The sequence below is a fragment of the Lissotriton helveticus genome, chromosome 7, assembly GCF_964261635.1.
Source record: "Lissotriton helveticus chromosome 7, aLisHel1.1, whole genome shotgun sequence".
NCBI lineage: Eukaryota > Metazoa > Chordata > Amphibia > Caudata > Salamandridae > Lissotriton > Lissotriton helveticus.
Genome location: NC_136068.1, coordinates 1,864,786,012 through 1,864,805,703, shown reverse-complemented (window position 1 = coordinate 1,864,805,703; position 19,692 = coordinate 1,864,786,012). Strand labels below are relative to the sequence as shown.

Sequence of the window (19,692 nt, the reverse complement as noted above, 5' to 3'; positions counted from 1 at the left end):
CAAAGCTATGTAGGCATGACGACAAGAAAAATAAAGACACAAATCTGTGAACATAAAAGTACTGTGCGCTGTCGTAAACAAGCAACCCGCTTAACATCACACTTCTTAGAAGCGGGCCATGGTCCTAATGATTTTACTTGGACGGTATTTCAACAACCCATGATTCCGGACCACTGCCCTGATGTGAGCAAATTTTTATTCAAGAGAGAACAAAAGTGGGTTTATAAATTAAATAGCGACAAAGGAGGTTTGAATGAGCCGATAACTTGGATGTCGCTATAACCCATTGAAGCTCGAAACATTTGAATTGGAGTCTGATGAGTGGTCCGCTCTACAAAATGTTTTTGAGCCTGTGTCCTTTTTCTCAGAAACTCTTGGGTTCTACACTAGACACTCTCATGACTATATATTTCACTAAGCAAGCTATTTTAAAATTTTGCAGTATTAGTTTTAACTGATATACTCACGAGTGTGAACTTGTATGTTATCACCTCTGTTTCAAATTCTTTGTAAATTCGCTATGCTTATTAAGAATATCTTTTCACAATAAGGCGCCAACATGCAACATCAGAACGATTGGTCGCATTGTATAAACTCTACATGCATTTATACTCTCTGATGTTGCCCTATCCTCTACTGATGCTTTTTTGTATGTATATCATGCAGCATAAAGTAAAATGACAGCGTCCTCTTATTCCTGCAAAATCTAATAAGTTTGACAACCCAGATACAGAACGAACTAAGGAACGTCCATATTACGAAATCTGGTGGTCCGCACTACAACTCCCAGAATCCTTAGGTGTGGTTGCAGTGTGTAAACTCTACATGCATTTATACTCTCTGAGTTTGCCCTATCCCCCACTGATGCTTTTTTGTATATTTATCATGTAGCATTAAGTAAAATGATAGCGTCCTCTTATTCTTGTAAAATCTAATAAGATTGACAACCCAGATACAGAACGAACTAAGGAACGTCCACATTACGAAATCTGGTGGTCCGCACTACAACTCCCAGAATGCTTAGGTGTGGTCACGTGTGCGGAAGGGTGGTTCCTACAAATAAGCGGCTCTAGAGACGATTGGTGCCTCCCCAGATAGCGCAGAGGAATGCCGGGAGACACCGACGGATAGGTAAGGAGTGAAGCCGTTATAGCCGCTTTTGCTGCACTTTGTTTGCTTTTGCGTTTTTTTGGCTTTGACACTAACAAGATTGGACTCGTGTAGAGCCGGTTGTTTCAGCCACTTCGGCTAAACTTTGATCGTCTGTTTTGGGATACAAATACGATTGTTCTCGCGTCTTTTGAGTCACCGATTATGAATTGTTTGGCGCTGTTTAAACATAAGGGTGATCACAACTTTGAATTTGATACTAATGTTTGTTGCTAAAGAACACATAATACGACTAGTAATAAAAAATCAAACCGGATAGATCGGTGTTTGGTACAAAAAATGATAAACAGATTTCTGCACGTGTTTCCATCACGTTGATGTTGGTCTGTTTATTCCATGATTAAATTGACGACAATTCATTTGTCGCCCTCTTGACTAAACTGACATCTTCCAGTCTCTTCTCCTTTGAGAACAGAGTGTTCGCTAGTAATATCACCTATCGAGTACAGTTCCTGACTACACTGTTAGGACCTTAATGAATAGATTAACAACAGAATGCTTACATTTATTTCTTCAAACAGAGCGGTGCTCCTCATTACCTGAGCTGCAGCCAGGTGGGGTGAGGCGCCAACATCCACAAATATTGGGTGAGTGGCTATATACTAACACGTGTATGAAGATGATCTGATTCATTTCAGAAATGACATATACATTACATATGAGTGTATTATGTAATGTTTCTAATTTTCTTTTTGTCTCTCTTGATTGTTTTGCCTTTGACATGACGTTACAATAGGATTGTGGTGGAGTATTCAACCTAAAATGCAGGTGATATAATACCTTTTAAACTTTTTTCACTCACTTAACAGCAGTAGCAACATCTAGGTCCTGACGAATACAGTGGCACACCATCCACTTATACAGAAACATGTCGACCATTAATTGCTGAACAGATATTTTGTTAAATCTGTTTCTATTTCACTCGATTTTAGATTTGGAGGAGCTGAGAGAAAACATAAAAAATCATACCTCTACTCAGCTTGATCCAATTTTATCTTATCACCACTTACACTTTTTGCACTGCTTTTTTCAGTTGCCTATTTACATTTATCCTTTATCTGCACTACCAATTTACTGATATATGAGTCATAGGGTTCCCACACTCCCCACTATATCCCTTTGACTGTGAAAGTCCCGGCTCCTGGGTAAGGAGAACTCAAATGATGTAAAAAATGGCGGAACAGATCGGCAACTGATGGGAAAATTTCACCTACCCTTGAGGGTTTTCTTTCCCAGATTTGCATGACCACGTGCATTTAACTTAATTAAACTACACATAATGGATCTGGTGGTTTTTCCACCCACTAGAAACTAACACTTGTTATGCCATTGGTTTCTTTTGAGTTGATCTTTTTTTCCATTTTCTCTGACTCCTAGATACTTTCTGTGTATTAATGCTTTTCTTTTTATCCATCTGTGGTCCATCCAAAATGCTGCATCCAGACTCATCTGCAACAGTGGCCGAAACATCTCAGCTTTTTCCTGACTAAAATCAATTCATTGGCTGCCTGTACATAAGAGAGCAAAATTAAAGCTGTTGTGTCATGGCAAAAAGTTTGTATGACACTGGACTGCTATTCTGAGTAGTTGAGAGGCTTTCTACAAGATGTCACGAGCTCTCCGCAAAGCTCATTTAGCGTTGGTCAGCGCTAAACACATCAGGAAAACCAGAAAGGGCGGCCGCTCTTTCGCCCATTTGGCTGTCGTGAACCGGAACTCATTATCTGTTGATCTTCCTCTGACTACAGACCATGCTAGGTTCCAGAATAGATTGAAGACCTGGGTATTTCCCATGTAACTGAGTGTGAAGCAGGTTGGAAGGCAGTGGGCGCTCCAACACTGTGATTTCCCTTGGGGATGAATGTTGCCTCTATAAATAATAAAAATAAATAAATAGGAGTGCCCAGGAGTGGAGACTTATAAATCTATACATAGGTGCAAATGTACTCAGAAATTGTCAATAGCAAAAATTGTAGAGATACATCTAGGTGTAGAAGCAAATATGTAAGTGAAAACATGTCATGTGTATATACGCCTTCGTGACTAGTCGATTTATAGCTGACAAACTTACATTCTTGATGCAGCTGAGAAACAATAGGAAGCCCTGTGCCCCAGTGTCACTCTTTCACTGCTATTTCAAGTAGCCTGTTAGACAAGAAACGGAAGGCATGTATTCAGAAACTAAAAAAGCTCAAAAATTCATATAAAGTTTTGCCCGTGAGTGATTATTAGTCAAAGCGTTTCCAGTACACAGTCATGTGACAAAACTTTTTTTTACCTTGTTTGTTGTCTGTGAGCGGGTGATAAGTACCAGGCGCACCTGTCACGGTCGTCAGAGCAGCGGTGAGGTCTGGTGCCTGTTGGTTGATACTGAAGGGCCACCAGAGACCATGAGCCCCCAAGCACTCTTACTCCTCTCCTTGGTGCCCCTGGTCCTGGGCCAGCTGCCTGACCTAAGGTTTTCTCTGACCCTTGACCCCGAGGGGAGGGTTGTCCTGCGGTGGGACTTCAACAAGACCACTGAGGAGATCACCTTTGAACTTCAAGTGGCGACCACTGGGTGGATCGGATTCGGCCTGAGCCCCAGCGGGGGCATGGCGGGGGCAGACATCGTGATTGGTGGAGTGTCACCAGCATCAAATCAAACAACTTATTTTGCAGTAAGTGCACTAAAGATTCTGGGGGGGGAGGGAGTCTGGGTGTTTTAAAATGTAGTTTGGTGGCATCAAATGTTCACATTACACTGCAGTGGACCATCCGCTTACGAAATGTGTACTCCTGGGCAGAGGACAGTCCTTTAGAGAGAGTGCAGAGATTGAAGAAGAGGAGCAGGTGGAGGGGAGGTATGAAGCAGATGTGAGACGATGGGGGGAAGGGGGAGTGGTGAGAGGTGACACCGATCCAAATTCTAGTTGACCAGTTAAGGAAAGTTGTAAACAGATGGAGCGAATACATTTTCCATCCATACAATTTAGAACCATGTTCGAAATGTGGGTGGTTTCCAGGGGAACAAATGGTTTTGCCACAGACTGAATTCACATAATGTTTGCAATGCTTATCAGATGAAACATATGCCTGAGGCAAAAGTGAGTTTATTCCATTCTCAATACATATGTAGAAAAGTCGTTCACATTCAAGGTCTATTTATACAGACAAAATATTTTCAAGGATTTGAATTTCCTTTTAAAATCTTAAAAACACTTGGAAAATAATGTATAAATACTGCCCCATATTTCTAACACATTGCAGTGGGTCTCAGTCACAACAGTGATTCAAAGTGTTGCGGTGTATTTACTTTCTAATTCAACTAGCAGCCCGCCCGACGTTGTCCGGGTATGAATTGCTGCCGGCCAGTAGTATATTGTTTTGTAGGATTTCGTTTTGATAGCATTTCTTATCTGTGACAGGCCTGTGAAACACTCCGATTCACAGTGCACTGCTGATGCACTCAAGAGTGCGCGTTCAGTAGTGTGTGAACTCGAGTTTCCCTACTTTATTTTTCCTTGCAATATTATATAGCTCAAACTCGACAACATGGCATGAGCACAATTTACATTACAGAAGAACACATTCATTTGTGGTAGGCACGGGGAGACAAAGCGATTTGCCTGGAATCACAGGGTGTTGAGCTGATGCCGAGATTCGAACGTAGCTCCCCAGCTCTAAAGTTCGCAATTCTAGAACTTGTGGCGGGAGGTATGTCTAAAAGTGTATATCGGTGCTGTCCATCAATGAGAGAGACCTGTGCATTTTTCTAATGGGTGGTGAAAAAATATGAGTATGTTGCTGGAGATGTGGGCCGCCGTGCCACCAATGTACTTACCGGGGGAGGGTAAACACCCATTATTCCGCAACTTTCTTTCTGCATACCATCACTCCGCATACTTTCATTACGAAAGTACCATGACTCCGCAATGCCATTATAATGCATGGCATTACATTTTATATGCTTTTATCACGCATACGTTTACAACGAAATTCGATGTAAATGCATGAATGGTAAAAGCATGTTTTTTTAAATGTTTGGATAAGGTAAGTATGGGTATAGGGGTATATGTTTTGGGGTACTGAGGTATATGTTTTGGGGTGTTTGGGTATTTTAAGGGTTCAGATATAGTTTTGGGTTATGGGGTACAGGGGTAGTTTTAGGGTTTAGGGATAGGTACGGGTTTGGAGGTACAGGGGTATTTTTAGGGTTCAGGGCTAGGTTAGGGTTTTGGGGTATAGGGGTATTTTTAGGGTTCAGGGGTAGGTTTGGGTTTTGGGGTACAGGGGTATTTTAAGGGTTCAGGGCTAGGTTTGGGTTTTGGGGTACAGGGGTATTTTAGGGTTCAGGGGTAGGTTTGGGTTTTTGGGTACAGTGTTATTTTTAGGGTTCAGGACTACGTTTGGGTTTTGGGGTACAGGGGTATTTTTAGGGTTCAGGGATAGGTTTGGGTTTTGGGGTACATGGGTATTTTAAGGGTTCAGGGCTAGGTTTGGGTTTTGGGGTACAGGGGTATTTTAGGGTTCAGGGGTAGGTTTGGGTTTTGGGGTACAGTGGTATTTTTAGGGTTCAGGGCTAGGTTTGGGTTTTGGGGTACAGGAGTATTTTTAGGGTTCAGGGGTAGGTTTGGGTTTTGAGGTACAGGGGTATTTTTAGGGTTCAGGGCTAGGTTTGGGTTTGGGGGTACAGGGGTATTTTTAGGGTTTAGGGATAGGTTTGGGTTTTGGGCTACAGGGTATATTTAAGATGGGTTAGTGTTTAAGGGTGTTGGGGTATTTTAAGGAGTAAGAGTGGGTTATGATTATGGGGTGCAGGGGTATTTAAAGGGAGCAGGGTGGGATTAGCACACAAAATGAGACATGGCATGAAGGGCGGAACGTACCACACGCCCCCAGCGTTTGCCACGTCACCAGCACACGCCCGCAGCACAACGCAGACACGCCCACAAGGGACTTCTTTGCTGGCACTGTTCTTTTACCTTTTAAATGTATCTGGTGGGCATCTGCATAGCCTATGTCCTTCTGCTGCAACTGCCCTTTGCAACGCTGTATTGGGTGTTGTGATTGGTGCTGTGGTTCCTGAGATTACCCGCCTCAAAGGTTTGGGCTCTCTCTTTATTATATTAGTATGGATTCATGCTTTGCTTTGGAAAGTTGCATAAAGTAGTTCAAAGCAGTGTTGAGCGCTATATAGTGCCACTTTGGGCCCAGAAGGCCTGTCATGGGTGGAACATGGACGGTCCCATACAACCACACATTGGTTTTAATAACAATATCTATTTTTAAGACTTACAGAGAATGATACCTGGCAGAAATGTACACCTCCTCCAGGCTCAAGTGTTTTTGTAATAGAAGATTTTTTTTGTAATGCTGACATATATTTTAAAGGATTATGATCTTCTGCTCAATTTAAGGTGAATAATTATGAAATTATGTTTCAAATCCAGTTTAAACATTTCGTGATGTACTCGTGGTCGATCAGGTCGCAAAAACATATAGTGCAATGTAACATGGGAAGTTACGTGGGCAAATATATCTGTGTGTTTCCTCGTTGTACATGAGAGAATGTGCTATAGGCAATTAGTGTTTCAACCTGCTTTCTGTTGGTAATTTGTTATTAATTTTGACTAGACAAACAAGCACCTGTAGAAACTTTCACATATTATATAAACGCGAAAAACCAGTTCTTGCAACACCTGGAGTTGTAATGAGCTGACATTTGTAGCTGCCTATTACTACACCCATGTGAGCTGCCTTATCAGTGATAAACAGGGCAGGCTGCTTCAAAATCAATATGTACAGTTTGCAGCAAAGGGCCTTAAAAAGCACAGGCATCGGGAATAATTCCCCCTCTGCCACCCTTTTGACAGCCATGACAGAATGGCACACCTGTCAGTGTGGTAGCCAGAAGGGGTAGATCCCAGTCGTGGCTGGCATGTAAGGAAGGTGGTGAGGTGACAAAAATAAATTAATTAAACAATAATCCCACCTACCTTCAATGTGCCTCGTACTCCTCCTCGCTCGAGTCTTCTCCAGGCTGGCAGGCTCCAGGAAACTGCAGTAACAAATCCAGGCACTGCTCACTTGGTGCATGAGAGCAGCACCAGGATTGGAGGGAGCAGCCTCTCTCGCCGCTCCCGAGGGCACTGGAGTTCTATGCTGCCTCTAACCCAGCCGAAAGCCCCACCCCCCATCCTGGCGCTCGACTCGGGATGGGGTTTTGAAAAAAAAATTGAAACAAATTCCATTTTATTTTTTTATTTTGGGGGAAATTATTTTAGTCAGATGACGCTCCACCGCCTTTAATGGAGGAGTCACACCTGGTAGCTCCTTTCCTATGCAGTTATTTCAGCATTATACATATGTCAATGCCTCCTAGCCTATGAGTTATAGCACCGAGCAATTGTTTTGGAGCAGGCATTCTGGTGGTTTACCTGCGTTGATGCAATTCGTCCTTCGTCCCAGTGCCTACTATTTGAGAAGTTCCCAGTTGAAGGCATGAGCAATGGTGCACAGAAGCAGATTTGGAGTAAAAGAACACCAGGGAGTAACATGAGAATTTGACAGCACTCTCTTTAAGTTAGAAATGGGGTAGCATGGTGCAGAACAGGCGGGACAAACCCCAAAGGACATCTGCAAAGCATCCATACAGTACATACAGGTGACACACAAGGCACACCACAAAAAGAGACCACACCAGATTAGGTGAAAAGAATAACTTTTGTATTGTGTCAAACATACAATAGTAATCACAATAATCGCTATACTGCTCCAACTGGCGCCAATGCAATATTTACAAGGGGACTGTATACATGGCTGGGCCAATCGTGCCTCTGCCAGAACCATTGCAAAGGACAAAGGGAGCAGCGCAGCGGCCCGGGGATTCCTCAGCACCTGGATGGTGGCGGTGATCCCGGGGCAATTGAAAGCACAGGGTAGGCTCCCGCCTTTGAGATAAGCCCAATGGCAGTTCCACTCCTTCCCAGGTGGCAATGTGGGGTGGGCACCTGCTGTTCACATATGCAGGCCGTCTCCACACGCGGGGTAGGCACCCGCTTATAACTTATGCATGAAGCGGGGTAGGCACCGCGAAAGGGCATTAACACGCAGCCGTCACGCGGGGTGGCACCCGAGAAGGCTTCAATAATGCAGGGTAGGCCCCCGACAATTTCAGTACACACTACATTGTGGCAACAATGCGGGAGTAGAAATATAGCGCTTTCCTAACCCAACGCTGCAGCCACCAGCTCCCCTCTTTTTCTGGCCAATACCCCTATAGCACTCTCCTTGGGCAGGGGTGCAGGCATGAGATAGTCACCCAAAGTATAGCGCCCACCAGATACAGCGCTTACGCTCCCCACCTCCCCACCTCCTTCTTCTTCTTGGGGGAGTAAGTTACAGCACTCACCATGCGCTGGAAGGCACAGTCCATGGGAATATAGCGCTTTCTCAGCCCAGCGCTTCAGAGGACAGACACTCCTCTTCTCCTGGCACTTTAGATGTAGTGCTCGCGAGGCGCAAGGTCCCACCAGCAGCCTCAGGGACCAAAGATAGAGCTCATTCCTTCTTCAGGGGCCAGGTAGCAGAGCAGCAGGCACTACTGGACAAGGTCAGCAGTCAGTGGGCCCTCATCAGGACAGGGCGGTAGATCCTAGAAACCATCCTCCTCTGTAGCGTGGCATTCCTCCTGATACAGCAGTCTTGACTCCGGCAGTGGGGCTCTCACTTAGCCCTGTGGACAGCAGAGCGGTTACAATTGGGCACAGGGTCAGCCCACCACAGTCAGGTGGCACCACACACAGCCATGGCATCCAGTTTAAAAGCTACATTTGACCAGGGTGCATTCTCAATGGGGGATTTACAGGTGCGTACACCATTGTGTCACAGTTAACATTGGTATTTCACTTTCATTAACATAACATGTGAATTCCCACAAAAGCGAAAAAATTCAGGGGAAAAAGGGCCAAGTCCGACATATTTCCCTCTCATTTCATTTACATTCCAGTTGCTAGTCCGGGTTTACAGCTGTGAGAACAAAAGCCCCCAACAATGGGCTTTATTCACAGAGTTTAGTTGTCATTTTTGAGTTAGCTTACCTAAAGGCATCCTGGTGGACCCGTTTAAGGACAATGTTGTGCTGTGGGCACCCCTTGCAAAATAAGATTGGCATGCCATATACAAGGGAAACCTGGTGGAGTCTAATATCTCTATGAGACTCTCTACGCAGAGTCACGAGTAGGATCCTGCTAACAAGATGTGAATCTTGGACAGAAGAGCATAAGATCCATGCAGGGATACAACATGGGGTTAGAAGGGGTATTGAAACACTTGAACAATGTTTACATCTTAGCCATATAAATGATAAATACACAGTGAAAGGGAGCACTCTACAGGGGTTTCTTGGACCTATTATGTGCTTTTGATTGTGTATATCATGAAATACTCTGGGCTATGGATGGGGGAGTTGAAGGTTGATCTTGCCATACTGAACTTACTGTGAGAGAACGACTCAGGCGTTTCTGCCAGGGTGACATATGGGAGGAATGGTGAATGCATCTAGGCCTGCAGTGTGGGCAGGGGGCTAAGACAGGGCTGCATCCTGCCACTCTTCTTTGTTATAATATATATCAGCGGACTAGAAGGGGAGCTGCTGGATGTGTGCAAAGATCTTTCACAGATAGATCACAGCCCGGTCCTGGTGCTCCTGTTTGTAGATCACGTAGTGTTATTGGCCCATACTCCCAATTCTCCCCAGTAACTCCTGAATACCGTTTTTAGTTTAATGGCTAAGTTAGCTACAAGGTCAACCTTTTCAAGTCCTTCATCAATTATATAAGTACAGTGAAGAGCAAAAATATCCTATGCTCTTGAATAACCAAAATATAGGTGTGATCCCCTCATTTGTGCACTTTGGTGTGAAATTTGACACTAAAGATACATGGAAGAACTTTGTCAGGGCTAAACAACACCAGTTTGAGTAATCTCTTTCTGTGGTATTTATGTTTGCAAAAAAATTAAGCAAAACGCTCAGAATAGAAATGCTACAAATCTATAAGGCTAAGGCTGTCATTGCAATGTCAGTCCAAAAGCATTACAACCAACTTGGTCTCGGAATCATTTCCGACTGAATCGACCGACTGACTACGATGTTTCCTAACACCGTTTGGTCAGACTCCCATTGACTTTAATGGGAGCATTTGTTCCGACCGACAACACAGGCTCCCATTGAAAAATGGGGTGGTTGCAGAAAACCTGCCTACCACACCATACATGGTTGGTAGGAGGGGACCCATGGGTTCCCCCACAGGTCCCAACCGGAGGCCTACTTTTAAAGGGCGGACCTGCTACGGGCCCCCAAAGTCAGATTCCGACAGTGATCTGTGTTAGACGATCCAATTCAGAAAGGCTGTCCGAATCTGACATTGTAATGCGTCGGTCGGAAACATGGTCCACAGTCCTGTACAATTCGGCTTCGACCGACTCGGTTTCTCCAAATGACGGTGGGATCCGAGTCGGAATAACAGAACAGTTTTCAAATATCATAATCGGTCAGTCGGATGTGTTTCCGAATTGGTGGGAAACACGGGTTCCGAATCGGATTTGGACAAACGAATGCCGTTCGGAGCCTTTAGGACTGACAACGTAATTGGACCCAAAGTGTGTGAGCATGGTCACCTATTGAGCTGGTATGAGGGGCCATAAAATGATTAGTTCTTTTCAAATCATGGAAAATAAGTTCTTGAAGCAACTACTGTCAATCCTGCAGTCAAGCTCCTTCTATATTAGCCATCAAAAAGTAGGCCTAAGTTTTTTAAATACATTGTTAACTTATGCCCCCTTGGACTGTGGCATAAGATCTACACATGTGAGGAAGCAGTACTTAACAGATGGCTGAAAATGTTGAAAGGGAAACATCCTCTACAACGCAACTTTTACCACGCAGTGCCTTTACGACGCAACTTTTACAACGCATTGCCCTGGGGGGCGCTCTAGGATAGGGAATAGATTTAATTTACTATCCAACACCTTCCCTAGTGTCCACGGGGACTGGAGTTGGAATAGTAAATTAAACTATTCACTATCCAGCACCCCAAAGCGTTATGCGTTGTAATGGTATGCGTTGTAAAAACTATGATGTAAAAGCATGCGATGTAAAAGCATGCGTTGTAATGTCATACATCCATGTTGAAATATTGTGTGTAAACCTGAGAGGACCCAACCTATTTGCTTTTCATCAGAAGTTAAAAGAGATCAACCAGCAAGGAAGATTTACAATGGTTTGGTGCACTCCATTTTGCAGAAGAGAGGCCAATGAAAGAATTAGAAAAGAAAAAGGTTAGCTTTTGTCTGGGATGGTTGCAGGATGCCAGGCTCAGCCCTGTTTGATGGGTGAATTACAGCTACCAGAGGTTACTATTGATCCACTTCCGACTGAACATATTCCACTTTCAGGTTGTTTGTTTCCTAGAAAAAATGATTGGGTGGGTAGACATACATGCTGTCCATGTGATGAACATCAATTCAGTGGACTATGTATTTTTCTACCCTGTAAGTTTTATTTAGTCTCTGTAATAATGGCTAGTAATGCTGAAACAAACACTAGGAATTGCAAGTCAGCTTTAGTTTTTCTGCAATAGTTGCAAACTGCCAAGACCTGTGCAGTAGTATTAGTTTTCATTAGAGATTCCCTCTATCTTAGAAGGAGTTGGCATGAAGTTCTTACTGGTTGATGAACTTGCCCTGAAAGGTAGCCTTTTTAACATCATTCAGTGTAATATTTTAGCTTTCCAATGTTTGCTCCAGCCCTAAGGATTGTGGCATAAACTGAGTCTGGTTCAGCTCTACAATGTGTTTTCACACCTACGAGTGACATAAGGGAACTTAGTTTCATGCACTAATACCTGAAGGCAGGGTTTTTAGCCCTGCAGAACAACACCCAATATATAGTTAAATTAGCATCAATATGTTTGGGTTATTAACAATCCATAAACAGGGATCCAGGGACATGATGCTGATTAGAAAAAACCCACCTTGTTCTTCTCATTGCCAAATACGTAAACTGCACTAAGAAAAATACACTTTAACTAAAAAAGTGTTTATTTCAATAGGCTCACCCTGTTGCTTAGCACATCTAAAACAACCCCACAAAATATTATTCAAACAGCACAAATACATGTTGATGAAAAACAAAAATGAAACAAACATTTCTACCATGACTAAAATGTAATCTAAAACCCTAACATTCTAAAACTTACCTCTAGGCACTAATCTAAGAGAGCCAGAGCAGTAAAACATGCATCTTGAGTTTCTTAGGGAGATTCAGTTCACTGAATGCATGTTTCCAGCAAAGCGCTAAAGTTGTTAAAACTCAGGGAGGCCCTATTCACGGCGAAGGGTAAACATGTTGCATCAGCTCCTTTCCTCCCAGACTTGGCAGCTTGATATCAGATTTCAGTTGAAAGTGCGATACAGAGGCATCTCTGGCAGTCAAGATCTCTCTGGCAGTATCTTGCATGATAATTTGGGGCAAAGGATGGTCAAGTGGCAGTCCTTTTATGCTATTTCTTACCTTAGATGGATTTTTCATTATCACCTTAGGAGTGTCTATCAATGAGCATCAAGATGCTAGTCTAAGCTGCATTCTAAAAAACAAATATGGTAAAAATACGGCAATCCAGATTGTTTTGGCTATTGTTCTTGTGGGACCTTGAAATAGAGATAACAAGACACATGTTTAGATGCCTATGTCTGAGTGACTTGACACTTTCACAGGATCTTGGAATGATACGAACAGAAAACTTCTGCGTGAAAGACAGACAGGGTGATAATATTTCAAATATAGTGTAAATGGAGTCTCAGCCTACTTACGATGGAGTCAGACATTATAGTCTATACTAAGGGTGGGCGTAGTTGGAGGAGAACTACTACGCGGAATTCCATGAAGTTGAACAAAAACTCTGCGAATTCTGCTACTCAGCTCCGTTGGACTCCCAATTAATAAAACAGAAACCTCATATACTCTCTGTCTGCATATAGTCATTTCACAAAAGTGAAAATGAAAAATTAACAAGCAGTGAGAGAGGTGATGATTTTGGGATCCTCCATAACCTAGGTAGAGAACCAAGTAGATGCCTTGAAATCAAAGAGCACATCTTGCTGAAAGCGCCCTGCAAAGCATAATGGGACGAGATTAGCAGTGGGCAGTGAATATTATAGTATCCAATATCAAAATAACTCTACAAAGAGCTGTAGTTCAACTAGTCGTTACTAGGTGTTCCTCATGAGTCAAATGCAAAAGCATTGAAATTATTACATCAAGCTGCAGTTCCGCTAGTCGTTACTAGGTGTCCCTCACGAGTCAAATGCAAAAGCACTGAAACCCTTTCATGAAGCTGCAGTTCCACTAGTCGTTACTAGGAGTCCCTCATGAGTCAAATGCAAAAGCAAAATAATGTTTTATACATTCAGGATACCCAGGCAATAAATGGTACATGAATAAAAAATTTCAAATGAGTGGGGTGTCCGTAAATAGGGGCGCCAGGAGTTCCGCTGTGGAAGTCGATGGCATTTCGGCCTGCAGAAGTGTTAGGCCATCATCAGGACCAGGTTACGTTTTTATTTAAATTGCAATGTTGGGGATAGAAGGATACCTACATTTCCATGTTTATGCGTTCAATTGGTGGACCAAGAAGGAAAGGTAGGTCAAAATAACAGTTTAGAGCGGAAATTGGGGAGAGAGGTATAAGGGATGCTGCAGAAAGATAACGTGTGACTAGGCTCATGGAAGAAGGAAGTGGGTAAACGCATAGAAAACTGTTCCGAAAGTGGACTTACTCGAGATAAACGGGGGGCTCTGTCCAAGGAGGTTGCTAGGAAGTCACTGACGAAACCTATGTGCAAAAAAGAGCAAATTGTGAGACGCGTGGAGGTGCGGGAGGCGTGGTGTCACAGTTGATGTAAAGGAGGGGAGAGGAAGGTACACTTACTTGGTAATTGACAGAGACAGTGTAAAGGGGTTACTTGGATGAGAAGGGCTGTTGTACGTACTGACTGTGGAGTACCAAATAATAATAATAAGGGGAACCCTGACTCAAGATCAAGACGGTGCCTGTTGCGGAGCCCTCCCTGGTGGGGGTGGTGAAAGAGGTAGAAGGGGATCCTCTGATTGGCCTGGTGTAGTCTGGATCCAAAGGTGGTCCGCAAAACAGGGAGGCCTATGGGAGGGGAAACGCAGTCAATGGACTGTCGAGTGGAAGAAAGGGGGCCAGGAAGCGATATAGAGTGAGTGCTGGGGAGAGGATACGCAAAGTCGAACCCGCGCTCAGAAGTGCGTAGTGAACATCACACAAGCGGGTGGTTTGAGCAGACCCGAGGACAAATGGACCTTGGGGGAAAAAAGAAGGGGGGAGGTTTATGCTCAGAGGAAGCCGTTACTACAAGCGGGTTGCAATGTGGGAAGTAACTAGGACTAATATCTAAAGCGGAAAGCAATGGGGGAAGAAATTGGGACAGCCGCATGTGGAAAACAAGAACCGCCAAATTGGGGGGCCGTCAAGGCGCCGGGTGGAAAGCCAGGCGGCGTGGGAGGGAGCCGCAGCAAGCAGAGACTTGTGTTTTGTGTGAGCGCGGGTGGTAGGGCTGCCTACATGGGAGGTGCTAAGGGCCTAATGTTCAGGGTCTGGGAGAACCTGTCTAAGTAGGGCACTTATTTAATAACAGCAGAGTCGGCAGGAATGAATCGGGACGGCCAACATAAGTCAGGCCGCAACAATGAGGATGAAGGCAGACGCGGATAAGGACATGCTGCCGGTCATGTAGTGTGGGCGGGTTTTGAGCACTAGAGCGCACGTTACTGTCTAGTGGGAAAGAGAAGACAGGCTTGGCAAGAGCACAGTTCCTATGCTAAAGTTTACAGATGAACCCTAGTTGGAGGAAATGCATTTTATTACGCAAGGATATAAAGATATAGACTCATGAGCGAAACATCAAAATTCTTTAAGGATGACCTAAATACACAAGTGGTACATTTGATCAACATAGATACATAAATAAATTACAAGTAAAATGCATAAAATCAGGTCCCTAAAACAGTGTGTTTTTTGAGGACATTGGAGCTGAGTAACGTACAGTGAAGAGGTTGTCTATACTAGTAGAAAATTGTATTACATTTATGCATTATTTACAGTAAACCAGTATATCAGGATATGGTGGCGAAAGCCACATGTGATCTGGTGGTTATGATCTAGGGTGGGAGATGAGGAATTACACGTACATACTGGAACAGAGAGGAACAGGCTGAACGTATGGTTTAGAGGATGATTATGTGAGTGTGGTATTCCATTCATCCAACATATTCAAGCCAAGTTTGATGGTGTTAAGTGACACTCGCACCTGTTCAGGAGTCTCTGAATATCGCCACCCCCACTGGGTATGGCCGGTTCATCAATCACCATCCAGATGAAATCTGTTTCATTGTGATGATGCCCTTTGAAATGTGTGACCAAGGGTGCTGTAAGCATACCACAACGGATTCGACTACGGTGTTGCAGGATACTATCTCTGACCATCCGGGTGGTCTGGCTGATATACAGGAGATTACAAGGGCAGCGTATTGAGTAGATGACATTATGTGATCTGCAATTGGTGAAGGATTTTAGGTCCACATAATGCAGTTGGTGTGTAAGTGGTTGCATTGGTTGATGAGTAGCTAAATGAGGGTCTATATGGTTTATTTATTTGTTGTCTGAATATCCGTATGGGTGCCTGAGTGTCTGTGTGGGTGGGGGTGACTCTGAGCATAGGTGTGTGAGTGGGTGAATCACTTGGTATATGGGTTCAAGAGTGCATCTGTGAAGCACTGCATTGGTAAGTGAGTGTGTGTATGGGTGTGTTGGTGAGTGAATGGATGCCTCAGTGGTACATGTGTGAGTAACTGCACATGTGAAAGGCAGTATATGTGAGTGTTGGAGTATATAAATGACTAAATGTGAGAGTGAGTGATTGTGAGAGTGGCTGTATGGATGAGTGTGTGCTTGTATTAGTTATTGTATAGGAAGTTAAGTATATGTTTTAATAAGTGAGGTGGAGTATGTATAACTGTATAGGTGAATAAATGAGAGTGTGATTGATTCTTTTCATGAAAGACTAGGTTTGTGAGTAACTGTATGGTTGAGTGAGTGGTGGTGTGTGTGTGTCTGTATAGATATGTGAGTGCATATGATAGTGCCGTATTGATGGTTGACTGCATGTATGCGTGACTTTATGGGTGATTGAGTGGATGTGCGTGTAGACCCAGGAATTAGTGAGTGGGTATGTTCTAACTCGTATTGGTGTGTCTATGGTTTCGTAAATGGTAGTCTCTATTTTAAAGCGGGTGCATCAAATGTTATATTAGGGTATGGAGAGGTGCATCAGATTATCACGTGGATAATGCCATCGGTGATGTCATCAGTGATGTCATTTGAGATGTCATCAGTGATGACCATATCATGAATGATGTAATATGTGGCGTCATCAGCAGTGCATTGCAGGGGTTCGAGTTATAGTTAGCTGAACTAACTATAACGGCCAAATTCCTCTGGTTTTGTACGAGTGAAATGTCCAACTAACTATAACGTCCCTGAAACCTGTGGCTTTTTCAGTGAATTTCCATGTTTTTTTAAATGCTAATGTCTAACTATAACGTCCCTAAACCTATGGTTTTTTCCATTGAATTTCAAAGGTTTTTTAAATGCTAATTTCTAACTATGCAATCAAAGGTAGGACATGTGCAGGCAGAGGAAGAAAGGCACAGAAAGAAGCAAGAGAAAAGCAGAAAGAGGCAACAGAATTCCAGAAAGACGAAGAAAGGTGTAGAAAGAAGCAAGAGATATGCACAAAGAACCAACAGAGGAGCAGAAAGAGGCCTTGTTGCCAAGCCATCCTGTGCCCCCAACTTTTTGCTGATGAGTACTGGTGGTAACTGACTCTGACTAAACAGGCCTGGAGCCAGTGCTATGCTGAAAGACACTGAGAATACAGTGAAAACACCTACATACACTAGGGTACACTATGGGTTGGGGTATCCCTGTGATTGGCATGACCTCCCCTGTATGGCCCTAGTACATAATAGGGCAGGGGGATTCAAACTACCTCTAACTAAGAGGTGCAGAAGGAGGCAAGAGTAGTGCAGAAAGAAGCAACACAGGTGCCGAAAGAGGCAAGGGAAGTGCATAAAAAAGCAAAAGAAGTACAGAAAGAGGCAAATGAGGTGCCAAAAGAAGCAAGAGCAGTGCAGAAAGAACCAACAAAGGTGTAAAAAGAGGAAAAAGGGGTGCAGAAAGGGGTAGGAGAGGTGTCAGAAAGAGGCACGAGAGGTACAGAAGGAGGCAGGAGGGGTACAGGCAGAAGGAAGAGAAGTACAGAAAGAGGCAAGATAATTGCTGAAAGAAGCAACAGAGGTGTAGAAAGAAGCACAAGAAGTGCAGAAAGAGGCAAGTAAGATGCAGATAGAAGCAAGAGCAGTGCAGAAAGAACCAACAGAGGTGCAGAAAGAGGGAAGAGGGGTGTAGAAAAATGTAGGATGGGTGCACAAAGAGGCAAAAGAGGTACAGAAAAAGTCAGGAGGGGTGCAGGATGAAGGAAGAGAAGTTATGTTATGTTATGGGAACTTATATCGCGCACAGCTGCTCCAGCGAAGGGGCGTCCTGGCGCTTGACAAGGTAAACAACACAACACAACAAAGAGAGCAGCAGACTAAAAAAGAGCCAACAAGCTAAGGAAATAGAAAGGTCTTAATGGCCCTACGAAATAGGAAAAGATCATCCAGCACACAAATCTTTAGAGGAAGGGAATTCCACAGGACCGCAGCCCGCACTCGAAATGAGCGGCCTCCAGCTCGACTAAGCTTAAACCGGGGAACCACTGCAAGTTCATGGCCCAAAGATCTTAAGGAGCGGGCAGGAACGTACGAAGACAAGAAGTTAGTAAGAATCTGGGGAGAGGAGCCCTTGAGGATATTGTAAGACATGCAAAGCACTTTAAATTGAATCCTCTGCTTAATCGGCAGCCAATGAAGGGAACGCAAGGTGTTGGCGACGGACCAGAACCTGGGCAGACCCACCACTGCTCTGGCTGCAGCGTTCTGAACACGCTGCAGACGGGTGATTTCAGCCTGGTTAACCCCTACCAGGAGGGAGCTGGCGTAGTCAAGCCGAGAGACCACCGTCGCCTGCACCACTAGCTGCCTGGTTGAGGCGTCAAAAAATGTCAAGACTGGTCTTAAACCCCGCAGAATGCCAAAACAGCATGCAGCAGTTCTCTTGGTGTGACAAACGAAGCTAAGGGCAGGATCTAACCACACCCCAAGATTTTTTATCTCCCTTACCAGGGTCGGGGTGGTCCCAAGTTCAGGAGGCCACCACATGTCGCCCCAGAGTTCCGCCTGCTTGCCGATGATCATGATCTCTGGTTTTTTTGCGTTCAGCTGGAGACAGTTGGAATTCATCCAGCTGGCAACCGCCCGCAGTCCATTCTGGAACCTTGGGGCATCCAGGCGGGAATCCCCGCTGAGCGTGACCGCCAACTGAGTGTCCTCAGCGTATGAGACCATAGTCATGCCCCACTGCTTGACGACATCAGCCAACAGCCTTACGTATAGGTTGAACAACGTGGGGCTCAGCGAGGATCCCTGGGGGACCCCAAGGCCCAGAGGATGGAATTCAGACTGGTAGGGCGGAATAGCCACGCAAAAAGATCGATCGGCAAGAAAAGAGCGGAACCATTGAAGGGCAGACCCTACGATGCCAACTTCCTCCAGGCGCTGAAGAAGGATCCTGTGCGAAACGGTGTCAAAGGCGGCGCTAAGATCTAATAAAACAAGCATCGCCATTTGACCCGCATCTAGCACTGAGCGCAGCTGTTCCACCATGGAGAGTAGGGCTGTCTCCGTGCTGTGGCCAGCACGGAAACCGTTCTGCGTAGGGTCCAAAATATTGGCCCGCGAGAGATGGTCTGACAGGGCCATATTCACATGGGCCTCCGCTACTTTCGCAGGCCACGGGAGAAGCGATATCGGACGGTAGTTCTCAGGTTTGAGAGGATCTAGAGAAGGCTTCTTCAGGATGGGCGTAACCACCGCCTGCTTCCACTTGGCGGGGACTGTGCCTGAAGCAAGCGAAAGATTGATCAATCAATCAATCAATCAAGGACATTTATAGAGCGCACTACTTACCCGGAGGGTCTCAAGGCGCTTGGGGGGGGGTGCTGCTACTGCTCGAACAGCCAGGTCTTGAGCTTCTTCCTGAAGGAGAGGTGGTCTTGGGTCAGGCGCAGGTCGGTCGGGAGGGAGTTCCAGGTCTTGGCGGCCAGGTGGGAGAAGGACCTTCCTCCTGTTGTCGTTCTTCGGATGCGGGGGACGGCGGCGAGGGCGTGACTGGCTGATCAGAGGTGGCGTTTGGGAGCGTAGAAGTTGATGCGGTTGTTGAGGTAGCTCGGGCCTTGATCGTGTAGGGCTTTGTGTGCGTGGGTGAGGAGACGGAAGGTGATTCTCTTGTTGAC

The 19,692-nt window shown here is 44.7% G+C and overlaps 1 protein-coding gene across 1 annotated transcript in view; it reads left to right on the top strand.

Annotated features, from left to right (window-relative positions):
- The first annotated feature begins 3,554 nt into the window (after positions 1-3,554).
- Positions 3,555-19,692, top strand: part of LOC144769783 (DBH-like monooxygenase protein 2) — a 183,025-nt gene continuing 166,887 nt past the window's right edge. The window contains exon 1 of the mRNA XM_078653967.1: positions 3,555-3,830. Coding sequence (XP_078510093.1) covers positions 3,561-3,830 — 270 coding nt within the window. The 5' untranslated portion in view covers positions 3,555-3,560. The remainder of the gene's footprint in view (positions 3,831-19,692) is intronic.